The 24,355-nt window shown below is 40.9% G+C and overlaps 1 protein-coding gene across 2 annotated transcripts in view; it reads left to right on the top strand.

The window, feature by feature from the left end:
- Positions 1–688: 688 nt before the first annotated feature.
- The window catches only part of ARHGAP15 (Rho GTPase activating protein 15), a 491,379-nt gene continuing 467,712 nt past the window's right edge, over positions 689–24,355 (top strand). Inside the window, exons 1-4 of one of the 2 annotated variants that reach the window (XM_075609463.1) lie at positions 689–815; positions 974–1,037; positions 11,875–12,046; positions 19,702–19,857. In XM_075609463.1, the coding sequence (XP_075465578.1) occupies positions 19,768–19,857 (90 nt within the window). In that variant the 5' untranslated portion in view covers positions 689–815; positions 974–1,037; positions 11,875–12,046; positions 19,702–19,767. Of the gene's footprint in view, positions 816–898; positions 1,038–11,874; positions 12,047–19,701; positions 19,858–24,355 lie in introns of those variants that run through there. The other variant, XM_075609462.1, reaches the window with a different exon arrangement.

Raw genomic sequence — 24,355 nt, 5'->3', positions numbered from 1 at the left:
CGATGTGTTACTTCGTATGACCCCGCAACGTCATTTGATGCCGCGTTGCCATGGCGAGGCGTCGCCGAAGACCCGGCTGGCAGCAGGAAAGTGAGTTAGAGGCCTCACGCCTCCGCCGGCACTTAATTTAAATGCCGTGGGGAAGAGCGGGGGCCTCTGTAACTGCCTGTGCCCCCCCTAGAAATTTTCCCGCCCCCCACCCTGCTCTACTCGATTACCCTATACGTTAATCATGCGAGTCATATTTAAATGAGGTACATAACCATGGAACATCTTATCCCACCAGTTAAGCACAGGTTCTTCTCCCTCAAAGGAAGCCAGCAATGCAAAGCAAATGGGTCATTAATGAATGAGACAACATCAGATGTAAAATGGAAAATCTTTAACAAGATTGAGGTAAAAAAAACCAAATATACTATTTTGGTAGTATTTCTTCAATTAAAGCACACACAGTTCTGATCCACTAGTGTCTGATTTCTATAATAAGAAAAACTATATTTATGAAGGAGCGGGTGACAGGTGGCAGGGCTCATTAAACCTCGCTTTCATAAACGCCTTAGCAGAATCGCTCATCATTTCTTTTTTGTCAGCTTGTTCTTTTAAACACATTTATAAAAAAAAAAAAAAACAGGAAGTGGCTGACACCAAGACTTTTTGGGTTTTCTTTCTTATCGCATTTACTTGTTCTTAATTTTCTGTGCAGTAGAAAGAAACGGTGTACAGTATGAAGGATAGGCATTTCTCTGCTAAATAACCCACATCAATTATGATATCAAAATAAAAGTGCTTAATCTTACTTCAAGAAAGGATATACAGTATGTGGAAGTGAAATACATATGCAAATGCAGAAGGCAGGAAGTGGGGGTGTGGGGGTTGCGTTTTTGTACAACATACACTACAATCACTTGCAGTAAAAGATTTCCAGTTCATTGCTTTATTTTGTACATGTGACTATAGCGATTTCCTTTTTTAGGTGAAAGCTAGTTATCTTCAGTTGCAGACAGTTTGAACTGAAGAAGACGACCATTGATCACTGGGTAAGATAATAGTGATTCTGCATAATAAGATTATTTGAAAATATTCCTATGTTACATATTTTTTTTAATGTTAAGTTGCAATGAGTAACAAATAGAATTGATTATTCCAAGCAGTAGGCCTTTAGGAGTTTCTAAACTCCTTTAATTATACTTAAGTAACTAACAAACCCCTTTGCAATAACATATCTACTGTATGTTCATCTAGAATATTTTCTATTTTGGAGAATAAAATTGTCACACTCTCCTCTCCCCCCCCCCCCCCCCCCCAAACAAACAAAAAGAAAGTAGGAGTTTTCTAACTCATATTGTTATTAATTATACATTAACAAAAAAAATGAAAATTGTCCTGGTGACTTGCAGATACTGTACATTTTAAATGAGCTATTGTTTCCCTGCATACTGTAGATGTCTTAAAGATGAGATCAGTGAACAGAACTTAAACTCTCTTTAAGAAGAGCTGGAAATGAAAAGTATGTATTTTAAAATCCCTTGATTGAACATCTATGCAGGGATGGCCAACTCCAGTCCTCAACAGCTACCGTCAGGTTATCAGGATATCCCTGCTTCAGCACTGATCGGGCCACCTGTGCTGAAGCAGGGATATCTTGAAAATCTGTCCTGTTGGCGACCTATGGAATTCCCACTCATGTTTTCGCGTATTTGCATCCTTATGATGATTATACGGAATAATTATGTTTGGTGAATCTACTTTTATGTCATGACGTAACGCGTTTAATCAAAACATATTGTATTTGTTTAAAATGTCTTTTAATCGGCCTGTGACTACGGCAGTACTTACACAGTTAAGCTTTCATGATTTTGAAATAGCTTTCTTTAGGCGACAAGTATTTTTCTATTCAAGTGGGATGTTGCTAAAATGAAGATATATGTGTGTGTTATATTCATTTTAATGGATGAACACTACCACTAGTAATCATAATATTAATTCTATTAAATAAATAATATATTTGGAGAGGTTATTATAAAAAAAAACGATCACAAGGTTTTGCAAACAGATTTGTATTAGGAGGAAAATGAAGAAAGAGGAAATTAAATCGAGCTTTGAACTTGAGCAAATCTTTTGGTCTCCTCACATTTTTATTTAAAGTTTTTATTTGAGGTGAAATAAAGTGGTACATGGAATCATTTATACAGAAACATTTCAAGGCCCCAGTATAAACACATTGGGGCTTATTCACTAAACTTTGGTAAAATCAGTGTATTGCCGAGAGACTTTGCATTGTTTTACCACACTCGAAAACATGTGTCAAAATAGTATTCACTAAGAAAAAACAACATTTTTTTTAATGTGCGGTCAAAAAATGAAAGATCCCGCTACTTGTTTTTTTTTTTTTTTTTCTATGTCCTATCGCACTGAAACGGTTTGTTTAAACTGCAGCCTGGAATGGCTGCACGGACACGCTGCGTCTCCATGCATGGCTCTTACAGGCGACCGTGCAGTTTAAATATTCATTTTAATACTAGTTTATGGGAGCAGGGGGTCTCCTGACCTGAACCGCATTTATTTCGGCCTCAGGGACCCCCTGCTTCCCGAGCTACATGCTCCATTATGTGGTGCTGGTATACCCACCATTTTTAAATCCTGTGCATCACGGCCCACGTGTGATAGCTTCCATTTTTTTCTTAGGATGTGACATCAGATCCTTAAAACAAAATGGGTACTGTCACATGGTTTACTACAACAAATCAGACTGGGGGTATACCATGTGATGCCACAAATAGTATATCTTCCAATCCGGCTGGTTGAAGTAACATGTGATGGCAGCCATTGTGTTTTTGGTGACCTCATCTTTAAGGGAGGGAAGCATAGCCTTCCTGATTGGCAAACCACATTTTAGCACTACCAATCAATGGGTAGTGGGGGTGGAGTGTGAAGGTAGTTGCCCCAGAGAGGGTGGTTAAGCCTACCCGGTGGGTAGCAGGGGAGGGAGGGTAATCCCTTAATTACTATAGAGGTTACTAAGGCTGTCCAGGGTGCACGCACGGACGCATGCAGGCGGAGGCAGGAGTGGGCGCGCGGTGTGCAAGAAATCAGTTGAAATTGATTTTTTGGCACGAAACGCAGATCACGTGAGCGGTTCGCCCAATGAAGGCGAACCAGCTCCTTGACACCCCTAGGCACGCCTCTAGGAATGCCCCCCATGGCCCGTCCACAATGACCAGGGAAAGCACCCACCACGCGGGTGAATTCACAGCCTCCTCACGGGCAAAGGCACCATGGCCCAGGCCTAACCGCTAAGGGGACTAAGGGGTTAGTGGCCATTAGTTTATTTTCTATTGTAATGTTCCTGCAAACGGAGGACATGGATGGGGAGGAGGACGAGGATGGGCTTTATCCTGGCAGGGGTAAGTAGAACTTTTATTTAATTTATGGTGGCTGGTTTTATTTTGAATATATCCATATTGGGATAATATTAATTTTGCCCATTACTGTATTTTATGGTTGGGAGGGGGGAGTTGTATTTATGTATTGCACTGTATTCTAATTTATTGGAATGGGGAAAAGCACTGTTAGCCATCTTTGGTCAACAGCACTTTTACTCATTCCTGTTGTTGGTACAGATGTTGGGTGACGGTGGTAGTCACCCTAGGGTGGGTGTTTAGGCCTTGCAGGAGGGTAGCGTGAGGGGTTTACCCCTTCATTACCTTATCGGTTACAACCGCTAAGGTAATGAAGTGGTTAACTTCTACTGCCACCCCCCCAAAAGGCCGAAACACCCACCCTGGGGCAACTACAAGGTTCACCCACCCAATGTACCAACAACTATGCAGTGCCTGCTATTTAACCCTTTCATTACCTTAGCCGCTAAGGTAATGAAACTGGCTGCAATTTTATTTTTATTGAACAGGTAGGCTGGCGGGACCCCTCCCCACCCCCCCACCAGAGATGCGGGGACCCGCAAGGACCGGGATCCCCGTTTGTTCCGCGGCAATCCGGGGGGTCCCCGCCGGCCTCCGGTATCAATCCTGTGCAGTAAAACTAAAAGAAACTGCTTTTATCCATCTTCAATATCTTTAGCACCAGCCGTTAGCTGGCGCCAAAATATTGCAAGTTTTTATAGTACGATATGCTTATCACTGTTTAGTGAATAGCAGTTTCTGGTAAAAGAAATGTGATTTCAGGCATTTTTTGGCTTATCGTACGGCTTTTTTTGCCAGAATGCTATAGTAATATAAAAAGACGTTTTAGTGCAATAATGCCCTGTTATTGGAGCTTTATGAATAGCAACACAGGCAATATCGCACTATATGAGCATTTATAGAGGTTGAAAAAAGACAGGCGTCTATCAAGTTCAACCTGATACACGCCAACCCTCTAATTATTCCTTAGGATCTGAGTCAAAAGCCAGGTGTATATGTGTACTAACAAATCAGACTCAATCGATATCACACCAGGAGTACACACAGTAGTGTCAAATGTGAAGGTACAAATAATCTCATTCAGTGCCAGCAGGGGGCACTTGGCCCCTTCAATGATGCCCACTATTATATGAACACATGAGTAAAAATATTTTCTAGGGTACTGGGGTTGGTCCCCAAGTATTGGGAACAGAATGAATTTAAGCAGACAAAGATCCATCAGAATGTCCCCAGATTTCATTTTTGCATAAATGTATTACTAAAATGTTACATAGTTACATAGTAGATGAGGTTAAAAAAAGACATGTATGTATATATCTGTTTTCATTTATATAGCACCATTAATGTACATAGCGCTTCACAGCAGTAATACACGTAACAATCATATAAATAACAAATAATATAAATAACACATAAAGGGGAGACGTGCTTCAGAAAAAAGTTCTCTTTAGGAATAGGAGTCCCTGCTCCAAAGAGCTTACATCTAATTGATTGGTAGGAAGAATGTACAAAGACAGTAGGAGGGCGTTCTGGTAAGTGTATCTGCAAGGGGCCAAGGTTTATGTATGAAGTGTTAATGATCAGCCATGGAGCTACTCATATGCTTCGTTAAGCAGGTGTGTTTTGAGGTGGGTCTTAAAGATGGATAGAGAGAGTGCTAGTCAGATATTTAGGGGAAGGGCATTCCAGAGGTGTGGGGCAGTCAGTGAGAAAGATTTAAGGCAGAGAGGGCTTTAGATACAACAGGGGTAGAGAGAAGACATCTTTGGGCAGAACGCAAGAGTCGGGATGGTGTATAACGAGAAATTAGGGCTGAGATGTAAGGTTGAGCAGAAAAGTGCAAAGCTTTAAAAGAGAGGAGGAGAATTGACTGTGTGCTACGGGATTTCATAGGAAGCCAGGAGAGGGATTTCAGCAGAGGAGACACTGAGACACGTTTCAGAAATAGTAGAGTGATTCTAGCCGCAGAATTTAGGATAGATTGCAGGGGAGACAGGTGAGAGGCAGGAAGGCAAGACAGCAGGAGTTACAGTAGTCGAGACAGGAGAGAATGAGGGCCCGCGGAGGGAAAAATGACAGGTTTTAGCTACCGTTTGAATGTGAGAAGAGAATGTGAGAGAGGAGTCGAGTGTGACCCTTAGGCAGCATGCTTGGGCTACTGGGTGAATTAAAGAACTTCCAATAGTTATGTTGAAGGAGGTAGTAGGGCCAGGTTTGGGAGGAAGTATGAGGAGCTCTGTTTTTGCCATGTTAAGTTTAAGTCGGCAGAGGTCCATCCAGGATGATTTAGCAGAGAGACATTCAGAAACTGTAGTCTGTACAGCAGGTGCAAGGTCAGGGATAAAAAGGTAAATTTGTGTGTCATCAGCATAGAGGTGATATTTGAACCCAAGAGATGTGATTAGGTCACCTAGAGAGAGTGTGTAAAGAGAAAAGAGAAGAGGTCACAGGATGGGGTGCATTCACAGAGAGATTGATATAGGAGGAAGAGGAGGTGTTAGTAAAAGAGACACTGAAAATACGATGGGAGAAGTACAGTAAGAGGAGATCCAGAATAGAGCTTTGTTACGAATGCCAAGTGTATGGAGAATGTGAAGGGGAAGAGAGTGGTCCACAGTATCAAATGCTGCAGCGAGGTCCAGTAATATGAGCAGGGTGTAATGACCTATGTCTTTCGCAGCATATAGGTCATTAGTTATTTTAGTGAGGGCTGTATCAGTTATTTAGTGAGGGCTGAGCAATGTGGAAGCTAGGTTGTAGAGGTCTAGGAGAGAAAATGTGTAGAGAAAATGGAGTAAACGAGAGAATACAAGACGTTCAAGGAGTTTAGAGGCAAAAGGCAGGAGGGAGACAGGCTGATAGTTAGAAAGACAGGTAGTGTATTGTATTGCATGTCTTTATTTATATAGCGCCATTAATGTACATAGCGCTTCACAGTAGTAATACATGTGGTAATCAAATAAATAACAAAGCATGGGAATAAGTGCTTTAGACATAAAAGTAACATTAAGGAAGAGGAGTCCCTGCCCCGAGGAGCTTACAGTCTAATTGGTAGGTAGGGAGAACGTACAGAGACAGTAGGAGGGAGTTCCTGTAAGTGCGTCTGCAGGGGGCCAAGCTTTATGTATCATGTGTTCAGAATATCCACAGTGCAATTCATATGCTTCTTTAAGCAAGTGTGTCTTAAGGTGTGTCTTAAAGGTGGATAGAGAGGGTACTAGTCAGGTACTGAGTGTAAGGGCATTCCAGCGGTATGGGACAGTCAGTGAAAAGGGTTTAAGGCTGGATAGGGCTTTAGATACAAAGGGGGTAGAAAGAAGACATCCTTGAGAAGAACGCAAGAGTCTGGATGGTGCATAACGAGAAATTAGGGCTGAGATGTAAGGAGGGGCAGAAGAGTGTAAAGCTTTAAAAGTGAGGAGAAGAATGGAGTGTGAGATGCGGGATTTGATTGGAAGCCAGAAGAGGGATTTCATGAGGGGAGGTGCTGAGACGATCTAGGAAAGAGAAGAGTGATTCTGGCAGCAGCTTTTAGGATAGATTGTAGGGGAGACAGGTGAGAGGCAGGAAGGCCGGACAACAGGAGGTTACAGTAATGAAGACTGAGATGGAGATGGAGAGAATGAGGGCCAGAGTCAGAGTTTTAGCAGTCGAGCAACAGAGGAAAGGGTGTATCTTTGTAATATTGCAGAGGAAAAAGCGACAGGTTTTAGAAATGTTTTGAATGTGAGGGGCGAATGTGAGAGAGGAGTCGAGTGTGACACCTTGGCAGCGTGCTTGGGCTACTGGGTGAATGATCGTAGTTCCAACAGAAATGTGGAAGGAGGTAGTAGGGCCAGGTTTGGGAGGAAGTATGAGGAGCTCTGTTTTAGCCATGTTGAGTTTAAGGCGGCGGAGGGCCATCCAGGATGATATAGCAGAGAGACATTCAGAAACGTTGGTTTGTACAGCAGGTGTAAGGTCGGGTGTTGAAAAGTATATTTGTGTGTCGTCAGCATAGAGGTGATAATTAAACGCAAAAGATCACCTAGAGAGAGTGTGTACAGAGAAAAGAGAAGAGGTCCCAGGATAGAGCCCTGGGGTACCCACACAGAGAGATCAATCGAGGAGGAGGAGGTGTTAGCAGTAGAGACACTGAAAGTACGATGGGAGAGGTAGGATGAGATCCAGGATAGAGCTTTGTTCCGAATACCAAGAGTATGGAGAATGTGACGGAGAAGAGGGTGGTCCACGGTGTCAAATGCTGCAGAGAGGTCGAGTAATATGAGCAGAGTGTAATGACCTTTGTCTTTGGCAGCATGGAGGTCGTCAGTTATTTTAGTGAGGGCTGTTTCCGTGGAGTGAGCAGTGCAGAAGCCAGATTGTAGAGGGTCTAGGAGAGAATAGGTGTTGAGAAAATGGAGCAAGCGAGAGAATACAAGACGTTCAAGGAGTTTATAGGCAAAAGGCAGGAGGGAGACAGGTCGATAGTTAGAAAGACAGGTAGGGTCAAGTTTGCTGTTTTTGTGTAATGGTATGACTGTTGCATGTTTGAAGGAGGATGGAAAGGTTCCAGAGCAGAGGGATGAGTTTAAAATGTGTGTGAGCGTAGGGATTATAGTAGGAGCAAGAGGTTTTAGGAGATGGGAGGGAATGGGTCAAGAGGGCAAGTGGTAGAGGGAGAAGAGGCGATCAACAGTGACACATCCTCCTCTGATACAGTTGAAAAAGAGTCAAGGAAGGCAGGAGGAGAGTTAGGAAGAGGTGTAGGATGGGAGGAAGAAACAGAGGGGATGTTCTGACGTATGGATTCCACCTTTTCCTTAAAATAGTCAGCAAAGTCCTGAGCGGAGATGGAGGAAGGAGAGGCAGCGGAGGATGGTTTGAGTAGAGTATCAAAGACAGAGAACAGTCGGCGTGGGTTAGACTTGTGCATGTTGATTAGTGAAGAAAAGTAGGCTTGTTTAGCTTGCAAGAGGGCAGAGTTGAAACAGGATAGCATAAATGTGTAGTGAAGGAAGTCTGCGAGAGTATGAGATTTCCTCCAGAGGTGTTCAGAGGAACGAGTGGAGGAACGCAGCATGCGCGTGTGGGAATTTAGCCAGGGTCTAGGGTTAGAAGGACGAGGGCGGCAGAGAGAAAGCGGGGCATGTAGATCAAGAGAGGAGGACAAGGCAGAGTTGTAGTTCCTGACCAGGTTGTCAGGGTCTGTAGCAGAGCTGAGAGAGGAGAGGGAGGAGCGTAAAGTGGACTCAAAGTCAGGTAAAGTGAATAGAGCGCAGGTTTCTGCAGAACCGGGGGGGTAGATGGAGGTGGAAAAGGGAGAAGCGAGATAGAGAGGATGAGGTGATGGTCAGAGAGAGGAAAAGGGGAAATGGAGAAATCGGAGAGAGAGACGTTTTTAGTGAACACAGGTCTAAGTAGTGGCCATCCTTGTGGGTGCTGGCTGCAGTCCACTGTTGAAGGCCAATGAAGAGGTTAGAGAAAGAAAACGGGAAGCCCAAGGGAGAGAGGGGTCCTCAATGTGGCAATTGAAGTCCCCAAGGAGAAGAACAGGGGAGTCTGAGGAGAGAAAGAAAGAGAGCCAGGATTCAAAGTGAGAGAGAAAGGCAGAACGGGGATGAGTAGAGGTAGGTGGGCGATACATGACCGCCACATGGACAGGGGAAGAGAGAAGATCTGGACAGTGTGAGCCGCAAAGGAGGGAAAAGCAAGAGATGGAGGAATAGGAAGGGTTCGGTAACGGCAGAGAGAGGAGAGCAGGATTCCCATGCCTCCACCCCTGCCATCAGGGCGCGGAGTGTGGGAGAAGGAAAGGCCACCATAGAGGAGGGCAGCTTCCAGAGCAGTAGTCCATCAAGTTCAACCTATGCTAAATTTAGACAACAGATACTTTATCCTATATCTGTACTTACAGTATATTGATCCAGAGGATTTCAAAGAGAAAACCCCAGTGAAATATCATCCAATGATATCACATAAGGTGAAAAATAAATTTCTTCCTGACTCCAAGAATTGGCAATCAGAATACTTCCTCGGATCAACATCCCTCCCATGTTTACTTATTTGGTATATCCCTGTATACCTTTCCTGTCTAAAAAGATGTCCAACTTTTTTTTTTTTTAAGAAATCTATTGTATCTGCCATCACAGTCTCCATGGATAATGAATTCCACATTTTAACTGCCCTTACTTTAAAGAACCCTTTCCTTTGTTGCTGGTGAAATCTCCTTTCCTCCAACCTTAATGGATGACCCTGTGTCCTTTGTACTGCCCTTGGGATGAATAGTTCTTTTGAAAGCTTCTTGTACTGTCCCCGAATATATTTGTATATAGTTGTCATATCCCCTCTTAGACGCCTCTTTTCTAATGTAAATAAATCTAATTTAGCTAGCCTCTCCTCATAAGTTAGATTGTCCATCCCCTTTATTAATTTGGTGGCTCTTCTCTCTCTACTGTAGTTCCATAATGTCTTTTCTAAGGAGTGGTGCCCAAAATTGTACTCCATATTCAAGGTGTGGTCTTACTAATGCTTTATTAATGGACATAATTATGTTTACTTCCCTTCCATCTATTGCCCGTTTAATGCAAGATAAAGTTTGCCTTTGCAGCTACTGCATGACTTTGTGCACTATTGCTAAGCCTGCTGTCTACAAGCACTCCTAAATCCTTCTCCATTAAGGATTCCCTTAATATCCTCATTTAATTTAGTCGCCTGGTTATTCTTGCGCACAAATGCATAACATAACATTTATCTGTATTAAACCTCATCTGCCATTTACCTGCCCAAGACTACATTTCTAGTCTCTCCAAGTTCTTCTGGAGAGAAATTACATCCTGCTCTTATTCTACTACCTTACACAATTTAGTGTCATCAGCAAAGATGGAGACTTTACTCTCTAAGCCAACCTCAAGGTCATTAATAAACAAGTTAAAAAGCAGGGGTCACAGTACCGATCCCTGAGGTACTCCACTCACAACTTTAGCCAAACCTGAAAAAGTTCAATTTATGACAACCCTCTGTTGTCTATCCTTCAACCAGGTGCATATATTTTTACTGAGTCCAATTTGCTTTATTTTGTACATGAACCTCTTGTCTGGAACCATATCAAAAGCCTTTGCAATATCTAAGTAGACAACATTAACTGCATTACCCTGGTCTAGATTCTTACTTAACTCCTCAAAGAAACAAATAAGGTTAGTTTGGCACAACCTATCCTTCATAAACCCTTGTTGACTATTACTAATAATCGAGTTTTCCATTAGGTATTCCTGAATATTATCCTGTATTAAACATTCAAGAAGCTTCCCCACTATTTAAGTCAGGCTTACAGGTCTGTAATTCCCCGGTTGTGATCTAGGTCCCTTTTTAAATCTAGGTACCACATCTGCTTTATGTCAATATTTTGATACTTTGCCTGTGGAAATAGAGTCCTTGAATAATAAATATAATGGTTTGACTACTTCAGAACTTATCTCCTTAAGAACTTTTGGATGTATGCCTTCGGGGCCAGGTGCCTTACTTACTTTAATTTTATCTATGAACTTCTTCCTCAGTTAACCAATTGTTTGTTAATATAGAGGTTGTGGCTTCCTCCTGCAGCACTACTATTTAAATGTATCCTTCCTTGGTAAACACAGGGCAAAGAATTTGTTTAGTACAGGCATACCCCGGTTTAAGGACACTCACTTTAAGTACACTCGCGAATAAGGACATATCGCCCAATAGGCAAACGGCAGCTCACGCATGCGCCTGTCAGCACGTCCTGAACAGCAATACCGGCTCCCTACCTGTACCGAAGCTGTGCGCAAGCGGGGAGACTATAGAGCCTGTTACAAATGCATTATTTACATCAGTTATGCACGTATATGACGATTTCAGTACAGTACATGCATTGATAAGTGGGGAAAAAGGTAGTGCTTCACTTTAAGTACATTTTCGCTTTACATACATGCTCCGGTCCCATTGCGTATGTTAATGCGGGGTATGCCTGTACCTCTGCTTTACCCTGATCTCCAATAATATGCCTGCCCATCTCACACTGAAAGGGTCCTATATTTTCTTTTCTGATTTTTTTGTTATTAATATCCGCCCCCTCTCTCCACCTCTAAGACCCAACTTGAAAACACATCTCTTTAACAAACCATATGGGTTACTTTGTAACTGATAATATAGACTCATACTGTGTTGCCATGTAGACGCGTCGCTGGAAGACAAGGTAAGTAAGTTACAAAGGCATTGCGTGATCCCTGGCATTTATTTTAAATGCCCTTGGGGAAGCACGGGGCTGTACCCCCCTCCCCAAAAATCTCACGCCCTCCAAGGGGGGCACCACACTTAGAGCACACCTGTGCTACTGCATCCAATATATTATCTGACGTGTGTAGCCTTGTTTGAGATTTGAAATGTAATTGAAATTGGGTTTACTTAGTTCTTTTATAAGCCTCTCTTAATATTCCATCTCCATGTTTTCTAGTTAAGAAGTCATTCTGGATCCGCCACATCCAACGGGTGCCCCGGTCCAAATTTTGGACCAGTGGCAGGTTTATGAAGACAATAATACAGGGCGAAAATTTTATGTCCACTCCATTAGCAAGGAGAGGACTTGGAAACCACCAAGATCATTTCCACCGAAAAATGAAGCCAAGGTAAGGTCAATGTGCAAAGGTTTCAAAATCCGAGGATCACATCCCATGCTCATTTCTTTTTTATTTGTTAGATTTATATAGCAACTTTCTCAAACCCTTGTCTAAGTGCTCAACAGTGCAGCCTTAGCCAAACACTTTAGGGCATATATATGAAAGCAAACCTGCTGAAATTCTGGGGCAAAACATTGCTCTAGGTTAGGTATGGCCAACTCCCGTCTTCAAGGGCCAACAACAGGTCAGGTTTTCAGGATATCACAATGACTGAGCAACTGATTGCACCACCTGTGCGGAAGCAGGGATATCCTAAAAACCTGACCAGTTGGTGGCCCTTGAGGACTGGAGTTGGCTACCCCTTGTCTAAGGTAACTTTATATACAAGTACAGTAATATAAATATGTGTGTGTGTGTGTGTGTGTGTATATATATATACACTTGTCATACCAAACTACACATTACTTGTTTATTGTTATTATATAACAATGCTTCAAATGTCCCGTATTGCAAAGTGTAAAAATACTGTACTATACTGCAGTATTTAATTACTATTAGATTTGCATTGGATTCATATAGTTTTAAATCCATCATCAAAAATGATATGCAATTCATAAGATTTAGACATGTACAAACTTGAAAAAAAGTTTTTTGTTTTGTCATTTTCTACAAATGTAAAATTAAATTACAATAATCATGAACTGGAATGTGACCAGTTCGCACATCTCAGTTAATATCTTGAAGAAGACAGATACCCACTTTAACGGGATTGAGAATCCTGTTTGTCACTTGATTTGTGATTAAATTATAACACACTGTTAGAAATAAAACTGTAAAGTACAGTGGGGACACTTGATGATTGCAATGGGGATTAGGATCTGGTTAGACCTGAACATTGGTGATAGGGGGTCAACAACCCTCACCTTCCTGCAGCCACCATCTTGCAACCCCGTTATACTGCACTAACTAGTCAATAAAGATGGGCGAATCCACCCAAATCCGTTTCCCGGATTTTCTCACATTTTCCCCCAAAAATCCATTTTGCGGTGCAAAATCCGCAAAAGGATTTGGTCGGTTTTAATCCGCGCAGATTCATCAAAAATCGCCATTGGATACAACTCGTGGACGGATTTCTAGAATCCAATCCGCAGATTCAGCAATCCATTGGCAGATTCTACATATCCGTCCACAGGTTCCAGAATCCGCTGAGTGTATTGGAAATAATAATTTTAAAAAAAACCGCAAATTGCCCCTTTTGAGATTGATTCGCTGAAATCCACGGACCAAAGGAACCAGCCGATCCGCTGCAGATCCAAATTCGCTCATCTCTACTAGTCAACCTTATTTCCTTTCTTTGTTCATTATCAGGCTCTCACTCCTTCATTTGTATCTCCTGTTCAACCAGGATTATTGATGCAGGCTGTCTCTACAGGGTTTACAGGGTACCTTATTCGTGGTTGCAGCACCTCCAGTCAGCATGGGTTCTTTGGATGGAAGGATGGTCCATACTAACCCCTTTCTTGGTTCTTAGATAGTGAATCACAAGGGTGATGGTACAATGGTGTTTATTGTAGGTTCTGATCTTACAGCATTGCATAGATTTTCCTCTTCATGGTGCTACTCCTGAGGCCTCCTAGTGAGAACCAGGGTAGCTGGTATTCACTCCACAGGGGGAGGAAAGAGACACACCTACTTTTAGGAAAGTGCCAGTATTTATACCCTTGGGTGTGATTGTAACTCTGCCCCCTAACAAGACAGATCTTGATACTGACAGACCATCACATCCAGTATGTGACCCAACCTGTATCCACACCTCAGGCTGACACTTTCTTGCTGTTACTAGGCCCGCCCTTGGATACATCAAATGTATCTAAGGCTGCAAAAGCACACAAGGCCTTTCTGAATGAATTAACCCATCCACTGCCTGCACCTAACAGGACTTACACTGTTAGGGCCCAGGAAAATAGGTAGAGGCTGGGAGGCTATGCTACAGTATGTGTGTTAAAAGGAGTGCCACTACAGTAGGATTGTGACTTCATGTATAGTACAAATCCTAGTAGCACTCCTTTTGACACAAATATATATAACAACAACCACCATTATATACCCACACCCAAACTATCCACAACATGTGATAGGCTTAAAACCTACCCCACCTATCCAGCACAGCTATCTGCAATTTCGTCTGGATGAGAGGATGACATCATCATTGCGCCCTGACTCCTACTACAGCCGACAGACCAGGAGCGTCTTCTGTAGTCATGGAGACCACCCATGTAAATAAATAAATAAAGAACCATTGCGCATGTATCGCGCTGTCAGTATAGCTGCACTGCAGCCTGAGAGTCTGGCATGGCTCCGGGTAATCCCCAGTAGCTCCGCCCAGTCTGGTGGCTGCGTAGGCAAATCGCAGGCAGCAAGTAATGAGCTCTAGTACAACAAAACACCAAACAGTGTATACCTCGGCAGTGACGACACAAAGGGAGGGATGCACGGAGTGTGGGAAAGGAGGGAGGGGGGAGAGGGGGGCAAAAAGCAACATACAGGGGTAAAACAAATAAAGGAAAATACAGAAGGAAAGACAAGGGCAGGAAAGGTGGGAAAGATGGCAAGAAATACAGACAAAAAATGAACCACAATGAAAAAATTAAAAGCAATGGGACACATGAGACATCAGGTGCAAAAGGCATCAGGTAGACCAAGGGCATGGGGGAGAGCAGGGGAATAAACAGAAATGCAAAAATAAAGTTTAGATAAAGCATCCCAATCTGAAGTCCTCATTTAAGCCATAGGGTGCCATGGTCTTGAAATTGTAGATGGTTTTGGCCTCCATTTGCAGCTACAGCCTATTCCGATCCCCACCACGGGTCGAGGTGTTGGCTTGCAGGATCGGCATACATTTAAGTGACGAAAGACTATGTCGATGTTGTTTAAAGTGTCTCGCCACAGGGAGGAGTTTAAGGTCATCCTCAGTGTTTTGATCCAATAGTGCCTTTCTGATGGTTGACCTGTGGACGGCCATGTGTTCCTTGAACATCCGGCTCGTTTTGCCTTTATAATAAAGCCCGCAAGGGCATTTAATAAAACAGACAACGAATCGCGACTCACAGTTAATAGCAGTTTTAATGCCAATAGATTTCCCACTATGGGGATGAGTGAAGGATTGGCCAGTCTGTAAGAAGCCGCAATTAATGCACCCGTGGCATTTATAGACACCGGGTTTCCTCTGAAGCCATGTTGTAGTATTTGCATATTTGGCCGATGGGTCAGCTTGGACAAGCGAGTCCCTCAGGTTCCTACCCTGGCGATAACACATCCTCGGTGGCGTCCGACAAATATTCCCAATTTTGGGGTCATTAGCCAAAATGTTCCAATTCCTTCTTATACTACGTTTGATTTGATTGGAAGAAGTAGTATAAGTGCTACCGATATTCATGCAAGCTTTTTCGATTTTTGCAACAGATGGTAAGAGTAGGGACCCCCTATCAACTGACCTTACTTTGGTAAGTGCCAGATTGACTTCTGATCTAGAGTATCCCCTATCCAGAAACCTCTGAGCCATTTTCCACAAAGCTTCCTCAACCAGCACGGGTCACTGGTGATGCGTTTGACCCTTAGCATCTGTGAATAGGAAAGGCCACGTTTAAGTGACTCTGGGTGGTGACTCATTGCACACAACAGTGTATTTTTGTCTTTTGGTTTCTGAAAAATCTCAGTAGCTGTTAGTCCATTTTTCTTATAAACCACTGTATCAAGGAAAGGAGTTCGATCCATATTGTAATTAACAGTAAACCGTATTGTGGACGTATCGCGTTCAGATGTGAAATTAACTGCAGAAGCTCGTCCTCCTGCCCTCCCCAAATCAGGAAAATGTCATCAATGTAGCGAGTCTAATGGACAATCTTGCTAGCAAAGGGGGCATCATTGAGTAGGTGTAACTGTTCGTAACTATCCATAAATAGATTTGCGTAGGCCGGAGCCATATTGGAACCCATTGCTGTTCCTGTTTGTTGGAGGAAGAAGTCACGCTCAAATCGGAAAAAAAAATTATGCAAAATTACGTCGATCAAAAGGAGGACAAATTCAATAGGTGGGCCATCATATCCATCTAGGTTAGAGAAATGTTCCCGGATTGCCTCCAGTCCCTCCCCATGTGGGATGTTGGTATAGAGACTGGAGACATCCAACGTAACCAGGAACATATTAGTAATGTCAAAAGAAATCATGCCTAGTTTATTAATAAAGGCCGTGGTGTCCTTGACGAATGATGTCATCTTAACAACCATTGGTTGCAACAGGAAATCCACGTATTGGGAAAGTGGATGACAAAGTGATTCCATTGCTGGTCGGTATGCCTGGTGGGTTGATGATAGACTTATGTAATTTGGGAAGTACATAAATCACTGGTACTACAGGGTGGTCCTGAGACAAAAAAGTACTTGTTTCCTCTGAAATCCAAGAATCATTCACTCCAAGGCGAATGATGGAGTCTATTTCATTTTTGTAGACCATTGTAGGATCCTTTGGCAGTTTTTTATAATAATTGGTTTCCAACAATTGTCTCTCAATCTGTGCCCTATAGTTGGAGTAATCCATCACCACGATCCCCCCACCTTTATCAGCCGTTTGATGATGATCTTATCATTGGCCTTCAGGGATTTGATGGCTTGTTTCTCTTCCACTGAGAGATTTGAAAAACTTATTTTATGATTCTTGATGTATTTCCGAGTGTCATTACCCAGGAGTCCCATGAAGGTGGTAATACTATGATTAACCACAATGGGATCAAACATACTCTTGGCTTTGAATTTGTTATCAGCAAACTTCATCTTGTTGTTATCAATTTCTGCTACCTCTGCTCTGGAGAAGAAATATTTTAATCTTAACTGACGATCAAGTCTAAACATATCTACTTCCCAGCGAAAAGAGTCATGTGAGGTAGTTGGAACAAAAGACAATCCTTTGTGGAGTATACTGATGTCTGCAGAAGTAAGGGAATAGGGAGATAGATTGTAGATCACTTCCTCCAGGGGTGTCCTCTCTCCCTCTTGGCTTCTCTTTCCAGGTATCTTGCTCTTCCCAGCACCTCTCCTGACCGCTCTCCTATGTCGGAGTCTGGGATGGGTGGCTTGTGCGAGCTCACCGTGCCCCCACCTAAAAAAGAAGAAAAAAGCTGTATGGAAATCCTTGGAGTATCACATATAAATGTAAAGAAATATGGTCAAATAATGACTACACCACTATCCACCATTAGTCGAATAGCTGGATGGAGTTCCACTTCTGGATTAGTAACAACTCCCACTGGCAAGTGTCCAGACATATATGCATCAATGTGGACAAATAAGAGGGTGTACAAGAGTAATGTTACTCACATCTGTATGGTCTTCTGTGTGATATTTCTCCATACACTAGGTGTGTGCTTCCGTTTTTCCACGAAATCCAAACAGATAGGCAAAGGAAAGTTGGAGCACCACTATGAACAGTGAAAAAAAGGACAAAACTGCAAGAGAGTATGTCCCATAAAATAAATGTGTACCTTCAGGGGCATCAGAGAAATCTGTATCGCTCGTATTGTAGCCGACACCTATCCCTGGGGTCTTCTTGGGATGGGAATAGGCTCTTCTCTGCCCTCCACATCCTGTGCCGGGTTCGTGTAGTCCAAGGAGCCACCTGTATACCCGCTTGTCTTGGTAATCGCTAGTGACCTGCTTGAGTTTTTAACGTTTGTACTTTGTGAGACTATCACGATGCAGATCAATGGTCGTTTGAATTTTGTTGGTCCAGTCTGTGGAAGAATCAGAGTCTAGTGTCTCACTGTGTCTATCAGTGATCACTTGTATCTCTCTCTTAATGCGTGTGATTTCTTTACTGGACTGTTCAATTACCAAGATCATTAGGTCATAGGAACATTTATTAAGAATCCCTATCCACTTTCTGCAGAAATCGGTATCTGTCCGTCCAATCATAGGTTGTTTTTTTATGCAAAACCCCCTAGGTATAAGCTTCTTTCTGTGATAATGTGACAAAGTCACCCCATGAATGTAGAAATCTACCTCTCGTTTTTTTAATTTGATAAGGTCATTATAGATATCTGACGCTTTATCAGAGCCTAAGGCAGCCTCAAAGGTCTCAGTAAATCTGATCTTGGCAATGTCAGCTTCACTATAACTGACACTATCTGAGATAGTAGAAAAAATTCCAGTAATGTCTGTAAAATCTTCCATCATACACAGTCACTTGGTTAAAAGAGTAACGGAGAGTAATCACAAGTAATGAAAAATGTAAGTGACACTCCAAACGGGCAAGGATGTCACAAAGGTAAAAATATAGTTGGGTGCTCATCTCATAGTGAGAAATAAATAATAAACAAGGACAGATGGCACTCACAGAAAGATAAAGATAGGTGCTTATCCCTTACAGTATGTATTGAATAGGTAACAAGTTTCCTTACCAGACAGACTAGGAATTCCAGGACCATGCTGCAAGAAAAGAGACAGCATAGTAAAGTTCCAAAAAGATGTATTCAAAGGCACAATCAACCGACGTTTCGGTCCCAACAACAGAACCTTTCTCAAGGGAGTGCTCATAACCTATGTGACAACAACCACCATTATATACCCACACTCAAACTATCCACCACATGTGATAGGCTAAAAACCTACTCCACCTATCCAGCACAGCTGTCTGCATTTTCGTCTGGATGAGAGGAACAGCCTAAAATCTAATGGGTATAGGGCTTACCCCTTTCATTACAAAAAGTTACATGTCATACAAAGATATATATATATATATATATATATATATATATATATATATATATATATATATATATATATATATATATACACAAAGTACTATTAAGTACTGCACTGTATGGCTGTACAATAATGTATATCTGTGCACACCTCAACAATATAAATTAATATTTCATTTGTATTAACGTACAATAAAAATAAATTAAGGAAGGACCGTATAAATAATGGAAAAAGATCATAAGTGTTAAAAGGTTACATTTCTAAATATTATAACAAGATTTGAATTAGCTTTTGGAAATGCGTTAATAACGCGGGTTAAAGTTTGACCAATGCGCATGTGCAGTGTATTGGAGAACGTGTCTCTGAGGCATGAAAATCCCTGTTAATTGTGCTGCAACTTTTATGAACAGACGTTAATATTGCATCTCATTAGCTTTTAGGATACTCGTTAAAATGAAGAAAAATAACGTAAATTCCCAATTTCGATAACGTGCATTATTAACGCAAAAATAATGCACTTCTGTGGGTCTTTCCCTTAACCTTGTACCATACTTGGGGTGATCCAGGGTGGCTTTTACTCCGCTTATATACTCAGGGAAGTAGGAAGATAATGTTTGTTCTGTTAGAACCCCAATTAAAACAGACACCGACATAAAATTGACAATACCACGATTGGATTGTTGGGAAAGTAGAAATCTTATCTCTTCACAGGTAAAATATTAATACGGTTATTGGTGAAATGTTGTTTTAAACAATTATGTGATTATCTATCCCAACGAGGCACTAATTGTGTTGCAATATTGCAACTGATGTTTTCATAAGATACTGTTCATATTTGTAACAAAGACAGCGTAATCCGATCATGAGAATAATTACTTAATCATCTTTTATTGTTTTTGTTTTGCTTAGACCAAGACGCACCCAGAAGCCACTATTGAGACGTTTTCAGCTGCTAGAAACACAGGGGTTATTCAAATGAGGATCAAGAATGCCAACATGCAACATGATAGGCTGCATCAGACGAAATCCATGGTCTTCACGGACTCTGGGGAGGTCCCTAAGCCAGTAAGGAGCCTTTTATAATTAACAGTTTTATATGAATATTTTTACAGCTTTGGAGTCCTGCCGATTCCTGAGACACTTACCGGTCTACTTACCAGTGTTCGCCTCCCCTTTCGGGAATTCAATATGGCCACTAAATGTTGCAGGTCTAAATAGCCATTAGAAAGCTACAATGTCATAGTTTTCAGCTTCCTATTGGACAGTCATTTAAATGCCCTAAGGAAACATTGGTAACTAAACCAGTCATAATCTCACAGAGCCAGGTGCCCCTGGCTCTAAACAAAGTGGGTACGGATTAATGTGCTGAGATTTCTGCTTTAATTTCCAATCTCTCACTATATAAAGGTGGCATGAGAGTAGTTTAATTTAATGTTTTTAGGTTCCAAAATATACTGGTCCATATTATTCTGCCATAAGACACCTTCCAGCGCTGGTAGACAGTTTATGGCACATTCAAGTGAATTTCTTCTGCTTACGACAAAAGACTGCTTAATAAACATGGGCAACAGTATGTTTGGGCAAAGGATAAAGCTGGATGCGAGACCTATATGTTTTCTACTCACAAAGTCTAGTAAATTAGAAATAACGAGACCACTCCCTAGTGTTTGCCCTTCAAAGAACAGAGCTGTTATACCCAGATATGCAATGCAGAATGCAAAAAAAAAAAACTTTTAATATGGTGACATTTTATATGTTGGCTTAACAATGTAAGCAAAAGCCTATGGTGTTTATGAAATATTATACTTTAGATAAAGTGCAGAATAATACATTCTTTATTGCTTCTTTTACTAGAAATAGTGTTGGCAGGAGATATATTTCACTGTCAACCCTGGACTTTAAATAATCACACATACTGTATCAAATTGTCTGATAAATCTTCTCCTTTCTTATCTGCTTTATTATGTTGGTTGATAGTATCAGTTTCCAAATGAGTCTACTATGATGTTGCAAAATACTGCTCGCCATACCGACTTCTTGTTATTATTCTACATTTATAAGGTGCCAACGGGCAGGTTCCACCGTGCAGTTCAGTTAGGATAGAGGCAAAGCTATAGTAAAATATTACCAAGAAGACAAATACTAATTCATCATTCAAAATCAATCATATTTTCAGGGGGGGGGGAGATGCTGATGATAGTAGTTTTATTTCTACTTACAATGTGTTATTGTGAAAATGTGTATTTGATTCATATCTATCAAGCAGTGTTGCCCAACAGTATCATACCTTTGAAAAAGTTTAAAAGTTAAGTATATTTAATGAAGCCTAACATATTTTATTGCCTGTGTTTAACAAAAGGCACTATGCTGCCGTTGTTTTTGACAAGCATGAAAACATCACAGCATGAGACTGCAAAAGGAATTATGTAGAGAAATTACAAGTGATCCATCTCGCAATGAATTATCCACCTCAATAGCCTGCAGAACTCAGCTACCAATTAACACCTACTTTATTACATGTTGGGATGTACTTAATAACTTTCATGTGTTTATGCACTATTACCTTGACTGATGCCTCTTGTACAATTAGGCATAATTGGCATATCAATATGCAAAAGTTAAAAGGATTAACCCTCTTAAAACTAATGAGCATTTCTGTATCCAGCTGCTAAATGAGACAAAATTAGCATTTTTCACTTTTGGGTAGGATTTTATCATGCAGTTTCTCATTGTTGATATTACCTTGTTATATAAGTTCAGTTTTGGCAAAATCTACAGGACAATTATAGCCAAATTAGTTTTTAAAAAAGTTCCCTGCAAAGCAATGAAAAGGATAGCGACTTTACCCAAGTCCCAGCAATACCTTCGTCATTAGTGGAGATGGAACATTTATGGATTTTTTTGCCAATAACACTGAAACTGTTAATAGCTATATGTTATGTTATCAAGAAAACCTGACACATTATTGCTACATTGGACGCCAGATGTAATGCCTACTCTGTTTCATTATTTTTGGCAAACATAGAATGTATTTTTCCATACAAACAGTCTGAGGTGAAATGCAGCAACAAACATTAATATGCCGTCACGCTGCTTCATAGTATAGAGATAAAGGGCTGGTTTAAATTTAAGATCTCCCCCTGTGGTTGGCAAAACTGTCATGACAATTACCATGTCCAGGATAGGAATATTACATGTATATGGGCTCCTGCAGTATGTTAAGAGTAGCAATGCTAAGGAAAGATTAGAATGATTATTATCGTCATGTATTTATAATGTGCCAACATGTTCCAGCACAGTGCAGTATAATGGAGGAGAAAGAATAACAGGCATAACAAACAGATTAGCATCCATTTACTTATGTTAACGTAATAGGTCAGGAGGTCCTTACGCCAAGGTCAGGATAAATGAGATACAGTATCTGTGACTAGAGCTGCACATGGAGGGGAGAAGGTTATCAAAGTGAGAAATATAGTACAAGTTCACATATAGTATGCAACCTGCTGATTTGAGAGGACAATATTTCCATACTTTGTATAGCACATTTGTAACACAATACATACTGTACAACTCCCTCCTCGTATCGCAGTTGGCTACAGTTTCAGTTGCTAAATAGTTATTGAAGTGCTTTCATCTTTTAAAATGTTTTGCCTTTCTCACAGTCTGGAAACATGTAAGTACATACTGTAGAAGCCAAACATGCATTACTTTGAAGAAGTTACTGTTGGTCATTGTGAGCAAACATACTGTACTTCTGCTTGACTTGGTAATATTCATGTTCCTTCCTTACAGAGGTATATGGCAGGTGATCTGCGTCACGCTCCAAGTCCCAGTGTTTTTGCTAAATATATATATATATATATATAAATGAATAAATATATATATATATATATATATATATATATATATATTTGGAATATGTGCCTCTTAACATGTGTTGGGTACATTGCCTTTATATATATTTATACCCATTACTCTGCTTGTCAGAAAGTTATGAGTTTTAAGAGTATTTACTGTACTCCCATGAAACAATATAATGTATTCATTTATGTTTCCTAATGTAATTTCTACTCCATTTCAGTGTCATTTTAAACACTAAATAACTCTTAAATCAGCAGTATGCGTTGATTGCCGTTTTTATCTTCTTTTTTCTCCTTTAGCTTATTTTAAGAGAATTCCAACCCTTTCCAAACTGTTTTTATTTAATAAAATCTATTGCTTTGTACAGGAGATAGAAGCGGCTAAAATATAAATTGTCCGGGAGGTTCAAATGGAGCCAGTGCAGTCTAAAGGGTACCATGGTAACATCAGAAGCTGTAGATTAAGATTTCTAATGCGTGAAAACATAAATAAAAAGACGAGGACAGGCTTAGAGGCAAGATACTAACATTACATGAGAGAAACTCATACAGGCTTGTGGGGGGATTGTTCCTTTAACATTATCTGCCCAAAAATGTGCATGAAATGTATTAAACAGACATGTGTGTGACACGTGAGGCAGATATTGATTGAGGCTATACAGTATTTGATAAATGTCATGCACAAGGTGTTTGTTTTTAAATGATTTCTGATTTGAACATTGCCCCATAGTCTTGGTCACATTGCAGATCCCACAAGTAGAGGAAGCTTTCCATCAAAGATGAATAAGCTTGGAGGTGAAACACATTAAAGGCAGGCCTTCTCAACTCCAGTCCTCAAGACCCTCCCAAACAGGTCAGGTTTTCAGTATGTCCCAGCTTCAGCACAGGTGGCTCAGTTGCAGAGCCTGCTTCAGCATAGGCGGCTCAATCAGTGGCTCAGTCAAAGAGTATGCTGCTGAGCAACTCAACTGAACAACTGATTAAGCCATCTGTGTTGAAGCTGGGATATCCTAAAAACCTGACCTGTTGGAGGGGGGGGGGGTGTCGTCTTGATTACTGAAGTTGAGAACCTCTACCCTAAAGGTAACATTAGGGAACAAATGGTCCACATTTGAAAATAAATGGAGTCACTTCCTGAAAACTGGGTCTGAAAGAGTCAAAGTCACCTCAAATAGAACACAAAGGCTTTGTAGCGAGTCACACAAACATGTTGGGCATATCCCATTTTCAACCAAAGCTAACATAGGAACGTGACTGTATTGACTTGGTATTGTCATACGTATTTTAACTTTAGCTAATTTCAATTTGCGAATTCTGAACTGGAAAGGATTTAGGCCAAGGTAAAACAATATGTATACTGTATATGATAGGTGTAGCAAAGTATGCACTTTAGTTTAGCTTTTACATTGATTTATTCATTCAATATGGAAACTACTGAAAACATTTTAAATGTAAAATATTACCAGGATGTAAAGGAAAACGTCAAAAGTTTTCAAACAAACGTGATTTAGAAATCTGATAATGATTCTAGCAAAGCTTTTTTAGCTGTCATTTTCCAACTGTATTTTGTCAAAACAATTGGTTACATCAGAAACGTGTATATACAGTAATAGCAGTATTACCAGCATGACTATGTCACCGTGAGATTTTGATCCAGTTCATGTTTGCTAATGGCAACTCGTGTGCATTTTGGATCCTAATAA

Source organism: Ascaphus truei, chromosome 7 (genome assembly GCF_040206685.1).
Source record: "Ascaphus truei isolate aAscTru1 chromosome 7, aAscTru1.hap1, whole genome shotgun sequence".
In the NCBI taxonomy this organism is placed as follows: Eukaryota; Metazoa; Chordata; class Amphibia; order Anura; family Ascaphidae; genus Ascaphus; species Ascaphus truei.
This window is presented reverse-complemented; position numbering and strand designations above follow the sequence as displayed.